The sequence below is a fragment of the Mercenaria mercenaria genome, chromosome 17 (genome assembly GCF_021730395.1).
Source record: "Mercenaria mercenaria strain notata chromosome 17, MADL_Memer_1, whole genome shotgun sequence".
In the NCBI taxonomy this organism is placed as follows: domain Eukaryota; kingdom Metazoa; phylum Mollusca; class Bivalvia; order Venerida; family Veneridae; genus Mercenaria; species Mercenaria mercenaria.
Genome location: NC_069377.1, coordinates 33,347,900 through 33,355,355, shown reverse-complemented (window position 1 = coordinate 33,355,355; position 7,456 = coordinate 33,347,900). Strand labels below are relative to the sequence as shown.

Here is a 7,456-nt window from a genome sequence, read left to right as displayed (position 1 = left end):
TGCAATTGTTATGATAACAAATTTTAACAATACTGAAATTACTCTACCAAACATAAGAAAGAAATATAGCCATTTCTGAGTGGAACTAGATTGCCCGTTTTTAAACTGAGGCCTTCGATTTATTATAGAAAATAAAAAAGATAACCCAACTCATCCTCTTTCTTTGTTTTAACTCTCGTACAGTTCCAGTCATTAGCGCCGGCTCGGAAGTGTCATTGCCTTTTTTTAAACTCATCTCCATAAAGAGAGGGAGTCAGTGTTTATACAGGCCGTGATTCAGTAACTATGATTATGCTTTGAAGACAATACTTATATTAAGTACGCTTTATTATCTGTTTATCCTTATATTACATGGTAAATCTACATATGAAAACAATATAAAAATAAGCTCCACAAATCCATAAATGCCGAATTAATCAACTTTTAGTATGAACAAATATTGAATGCAAAATTAGGATATTTCATAACTCCCTGTAGCATATATGAGGCATATACATTTAATTTGTAAAATCACTTACTCTGTACATTATCTTTACCGAACTGCATTTCATAACACATACATTTGTACAATCTATAACAAGTGTGATGATAAACAACATTATTTTTAACTGGTTAAAAATAATCATATATCTCTTACTTGCTTTATGCTGCTGTGCCCATTTCTGAAACCATGATGAGTTTGTTGTTTATTTATTTATTTATTTTTTTTTTATATTGGTTTATCAACAAAGCAGTCATTTATTACATTTGATGTGTGCTAAAAATGATGTTAATTATAGAAATAGCAAATGAAGCAGCGAGACTATTACTGTAGACAGGACTTTTTCAATGTTTAGAAAATCAAAATGTTACGGTCATTTGCATTCAAGGATGAAACTTTAACAGATTTAAGTGATGAGTGACTAAATGTTTTTCAGTTCTTGTAATAGACAACATGTCTACTGATCACGAAAATATGGATTCTGTTTTGAGCAGACACAATCAACTTTGAATTCTGCTTGTCAAAACACACTGCCTGTGGGTTCTTTTTTCCAAGAGACATAGGCATTACATCTCCTACGTGCTTTCCATCTAACCCCGCTTGCACAACACAGTTTGATTCTTCACAACATACAAACACGTTACCGTGTCCATCAGAACACACACCACAATATCTGTCAAGTTCTTGTCCCGAATGCACCCACAGGATATCGCCGTTTTGCCGACAATCTGCACAAAATTATTGCTCAAGGTCACCGCAATTTTCCATTTACTGACCTTGCACACTGACAATGGATAGTGGGGTAGTTTTAAAGAGTCTTGTACTGAAAATGTTTTACATTCAACGCGTTTGATATTTCTGTTGCTGTTGTCAGCCAGAAGTATATCCCCGGAGTCAAGCATGCACGATGAAATAATACAACATGAACAAATGTCTTCTTCCAGTTTCACGTTGTAGCTTTCTGGCTTAATATCTCATAAAGGTCTTCCTGTCTTGTACAGTTTTGTTCCCCGAGTGAATCACAGTTTTGAAGAACTTTGTGAATATTTTGATTTCTTGTAAATGCTAGACAAGTTCTCTGTTCTTCGACTTGCATACACTTTTCCGTGTCAAGAATTATTTCTTTACAAAGTTTTGTCGCAACAAATAGTTGTGACGGATTGTTTTGTGAAGATCTCATTTCAGCTTCATATTTTGTAAGTTTATCAAGTGTATCATGCATATTGTCTATTTTAAGTTGTAATATTTTGTCCAGTTCATTATGGTTCTCCTCAATTTCAGCTACTGACGCTTTCTCTAATTGGTCTGTTACTTCATTGATGTCTGCCCTAAAGGATTTAATTTCTTTTAGACAGACCATTTTACTTTTGCTATTTTCCTTTCTAGCCTTCTGGTTTCGTTTCATGAAGTATTCTGCTACGGACATAACCGTCTTTATTTCTTTTGCAACCCGCTTGTCATTTTCATCTTGCCTTACCGATTGGACAAATTCCGGAAAGTAGTGGATATTTTGGCATGTTCTAATAAAAGAAGAAAAATACCAGAATGGTAGTAAATGGTTATGTTATAAAATATATTTTAAATATAATATTTTCTTACTGTATAAAATCAATGAGATGCAACAAAGACGGATAATGTACAGTGCTCCCTTTTTTTCTTCCTTTTTTTTATTTTCTTTTATTTTTGTTTTACGAAAGACAACAATTTATGATACTTTTTCACTTTTCTCATACTAGATTATGTGTAAATATTACTGTTCCTACATTTTCTAGATAAAATGGCCTGTCGGTGGTAACTGGGAATATACCTCCAATTAAAGTAAGCACTGTCGTTGACATTCAGCTTATAGCCTAACAAGATTCTTTCACTGGTGGCAGGCGCAGATGGGAATATGACTCGAGGGTATTTTTTTTATGGCGGTTATGAGGCTCCTGCCGAGTTACCGCTTAAACAGTTGCCCGAGAGCCGGAAATATCAATCTGCAACTACCACCAGTGATTGAAGCGTTTTCTTGCATTCAATATTCAACAAATAATAGTAAAAACACACAAACCGCCAGAACATACGTCCGTAAACAGAAAACACGTCATGACGTTGCAAAGACGGAAACAACGTTATAGTTCCGGTTTTGTTTTATCATCTGCAGTGAAACGTTACGTTTTTCGCCCTAATCATTTCCATTGAAACTTTTGACGTTCATTTCTTATGAACAGCAAAAGGAAAGGCGCGAAAGTTACGTCATCTCTGCTTAGTGATAACCGACCGCTGTTTTAACGACATCCGTGATGTCAGAGAGAACGTTCCTTAGATGACGTCGCAGTTGTTCCGTCTGGTAAATAGAATGGTCGGGAAGCTGATTTTAATGTTAAATGCTACAAAAATTATATGCAAGTCGTAATATTATATAGTACACAAATGGAAAGGAAATATAATGTGAATGTAAGAAATGAAACTATTTTTTTCGGTGTTTATACGAAATTAACGACAGAATAGGATCGGCAAATTAAATATGAATCGCTAGCGTGATTGATGGATTTGTCTATCCTACTCTGTCCTTCATTTCGCATGAACATTTCATTTCTTAACTGAATAGAGAAACATGTTATAAGGAACAACGAGAAACTATCATATCAAGGTATTTGATTTTTATTCTGCTTTATATGGTGGCTGATTTCTGCCATTTCGTGTTGGCGGGGCAAAACCACGACAATACGTAAACTCGACAAAAAACTAATTTGTCGAGTTTTCGTGTTGTCGTGTCGGCGGGGCGAAAACACGATACATTTTACGCGAAAACTCGACGTTCAGAGGGCACCGACACGACAAATTTATCTGTCGAGTTTTCGTGTTGGCGGGTATAAATATGTCGTGTTGGCGCCCTTTATTTGTCGTGCTGTCGTGTTATCGTGTTTTTACCCCGCCGACACGAAAAGACGACAAATTAGGTTTTTGACCAAAAATACTCGAGTGTAAATTATATCTGAACTTTAGTATTTTTAAGCTTACATGGATTTTTGATCTATTTTACCAGTCGAACGTTGATGATAAGATGTAATTTTGTTTTTTATGTGTCAAATCTTGTGTAACTGTTGAGTTGAAAAAGCTTGAGTTGTTTTTTTTTAGGTTTAGTGAATAGGGTTCGGAATCATTGTGTATGTCAACTTTATGATCGTTCAAACTACACAAAACAATAAGTTTAGTTTAAAAACCAAGACCATAATGAAAGCTGTTTTTTAAATTATGTTCAATATAACACATAGTAGCATGTAAAGTGATCCGAGGAGTTCAAAGCCTATTTCAAATGTGGTACTACAATTCGTGAATATTTAAGTGTGATAAAAGAGAATTAAAGCATAAGTTATAAATGATCGATTACTTGATATAGAACAGAAGAGAGAAAGGGATTTAATGATTTTTTGTTTAATATAAACAACATTTATATCACATGTATTTCACAATGTATATACTTATTGTGTGAGAGGTATATAATATGTATCATATCCATGTAATATTTATTTGCGTACATCACCGGACATTAAAGCAAGTGTCTTTTAAGGGGAGCAGCTCAAAAATAGCATCTTGAGTCAATGTTCGATATTCTTATATTGTGTTTAACGCTTGAAAAACTAAAAATAACCTACGTTGAACAATGTAAACAATTACTTAAAAATTAAAAAATAACTGTTTTCTAATTCTTGCCGGTGTTTTTGTTATCGTTACATTTGGAGTTTTCCGCATTAAAGGCTGATTTGGAATACTCAAGTAGACTGTACAGCCCCGAAAACCACTTGACTTCTATGAATATTGATATCAGAACAACATGTGTAAGAGTGGGATGGGTTTTGTAAGTATTTGTGACCTTGTTTTTACGTGACTGTTAGAGGTATCTAACAGTTAAAAAATATAACCATAGTTGGCCTGTGATGAGTGTTGAAATCAGAACGAAAAGTAAACAAAAGAACAAGATTAATTATATAATAAAGATTAATTATGTAATAAATCATAACGCAGATATGCATGTATCTGACTTCCAATTGAATCATGGTCGGCACAGTACATGTCCCAGTATCTACAAGTTTAAAAATACCGTTATAACCCTAATTTGATCTGTGATGAAAGTTTAAATCAAAACGAAAAGAAAACAACAGAACAAGATTTAATACATACTTGTGATTACTCGTAAAGCAGACATGACATCCAATTGAATCATGGTCGGCACAGAACATATCCATAAGTTTAGTTTTGTGAATTGTGCATCTTTCAGTCGGCACCGATGGTAAATGCTTGATATCCGCCCCGCTTGTATTTCCAGATTTTGACCTTCCCACCAGTGTATGTCCTGCTAGGACAGCAAAACTATTATGATGTATAACACAAGCTCCACATAGATACTCCTGACAGTCCGCACAATACTTCACTGCTTCAGTATTCCTGTCTTTCTTGTTACACGGAGAACATACGAAGTCAAAGAATTCATCTGACGCGTCTGTTGTACTCCCCTTGGCCGCCATTTTAAAACATTTAAACACTTCCTTATAATACTAGGTCTGATAAATGTTTCCCATTATTATCTGCAAACAAGAAAAATCAACAACAACACGTGTAGCGTTTGTTCATAGATAATTATTAATTTCCAACGTTTCGGCGTTAAGCCTTCATCAGGGGAAGAATAACAATAAAAAGAACGAACGTGACGTCGTTAAACAACGTCGTGTAAAAAGGCGGTAAAATGTATACAAAGTTTAGATCTACATTATTTACAGTGTTAAATGAATTCAAAATAACGTTTCTTTAAACGGATTTAACAAACATACCGAGTAAATTTTCGGATAGTGTTTATACATAATTTCCTATACTTATGAATATAAAATGCAGAAATAGGAAAAAACAACAATATACTCGGCATTACATATCTATATATGTAGATCAATAAAATTAGTTAATTGGTCAATTAATATCAAATAAAACTTTAGAATTTAAACCATCTGGATAGAGCGTTTTCAGTTTATGTATCCACACTGTTTCTTTGCAGAGACGATCAATGTCATTTCTTACAACATCAATAGGCATAAAAGAAAAGTCCTTTAAGCAATGATCTCGTAAACTGAAATGTGATGCAACCATTGAGGAAAAAGTAGGGTCAGTAAAACTATTAATATCAAATCGGTGACTGTTCATGCGTTTTGATACAGGTTGCTTAGTTTGTCATACATACTGTTTGTCAAATTTTTTGCAAGTAATCAAATAAATTACACATTTACTTTTACAGTTTACGTTATGATGTAAACTGTATGCTTGACCAGTCATTTGACTGGTAAATTCTGAACCTGTTTCGATATTGGTACAATGAGAACATCGGCTACCATTATATCTCTGTGAGAGATAAAGTTTATCACTTTGCTTATTGAACTCTGAACTTATCAAACAATCTTGTAAATTTTTCGGACGTCTATAGGCAACAACAGGTTTACAGTTCTCATAAACGGATTAAGTTGTAAAGCTTTTTGATAGGTTCAAAATATTCCAGTATTTATTAATAGAGTTACCAATACGTGGAAGCGCTGGATCATACACAATAGTAAAAGGAATTACACTATTTTTGTCCCCAACTTGAGTCTGTAAAGCTTCTTGCTGAGATATATTGCTTACTTTTTGGAAGGCTCGGTCTAACACATCATGTGGGTAACCTCTGTCAACGAAGAATTCACGAAGCTGTGATAATGAATGTTTGAACTTGTCATCATCTGAATTATACGTCTATAGCGTTTTGCTTGACTATACGGAATATCGTTCTTACATTGTTTGGGATGACATGATGTATAGTCCAGGTACTGGTGGTTATTAGTTTCTTTCACATATATGTTAGTTTCGACACATAAATTCTCTCCCTTGGATATATTTACATCTAGGAACGAGAGCGAATCCTGTGAAATAGTATGCGTAAACTTTATGTCAGGATGAAAACTGTTTAACTCTCTGATGTTCTAGTTCTTCCAAGGAATGATCCCACACCATAAAAATATCATCCAGGAAACGCAGCCAAAGTGTCGGTTGTAGATCTCGATTTCTAAGGAAGTTCTGTTCAAATTTTCCCATAAATAACGATGTGTATAATTGTGCCATTTAGCTGCCCATCGCAGTACCCATTTTTTGAAGATAAAAATCTTCATCAAATTTGAAATAATTATTTTGAAGAACAAGTTTAATGAGTTTTGCGACATCGTCACTTTTTAATCTTCCATGGCAACGCTCGTCCAAAAAATATTTACATGCGTCTATTCCGTCGCTGTGCGGTATGTTTGTGTATAGAGAAGAAACATCTAGTGTCACTAAATAAGTAGCCTTACTCTTGAATTTGAAACTTTTAATCTTTTCAATAAAGTCAGTTGTGTCTTTAATATCAGACGGTAAGTTTATCATGTGCGGTTTGAGTATATAATCAAGATATTTTGAAATGTTTTCCGTGGGCGAGTTGCATGCCGACACAATGGGTCGCCCGGGATAATTTAGCGGTAGATTGCTGTCGGGAGTCTTATGTATTTTCGGCAGCACGTAAAATACCGGAGTTCTAACAGACTCTGGAAACATGTCAAATTCCTTAGTTACATTACTGTTTGTCTTTTCTATACTTTCAATACATGTAGATATATTCTTAAGAACATTATCTTTAGGATCTTGTTTAAGTTTTTCATAATATTTACCATCACTAAGTTGCCTCAGAATCTCTTTCTTGTAATCCTCCGTATTCATTATAACAATTGTATTAGATTTGTCAGCTTTCTTGATAACAATCGATTCATCTTGAGACAATTTTCTGAGCGAATCTAGTTCAGTTTTTGAAATATTACTATATCGTCTTTTCTTGTTAAAATTCTGTAATATTTCTTCAGTAACAGCTGTTATATAAAAGTCTAAATACATATCGCGACCAGCTGGAGGAGTAAAAGATGACTGAGATTTATTGTAGAATGGAAG

The 7,456-nt window shown here is 34.1% G+C and overlaps 1 protein-coding gene across 1 annotated transcript; it reads right to left on the bottom strand.

The window, feature by feature from the left end:
* Positions 1-315: 315 nt before the first annotated feature.
* LOC128549891 (transcription intermediary factor 1-beta-like) lies at positions 316-7,137 on the bottom strand. Its single transcript, XM_053527632.1, has 2 exons — positions 4,649-7,137; positions 316-2,001 (listed from the first exon to the last, which is right to left on the bottom strand). Exons 1-2 carry the CDS (start codon positions 4,990-4,992, stop codon positions 1,428-1,430), a joined length of 918 nt encoding a protein of 305 aa, XP_053383607.1. The 5' UTR covers positions 4,993-7,137; the 3' UTR covers positions 316-1,427.
* Between the last annotated feature and the right edge of the window lie 319 nt (positions 7,138-7,456).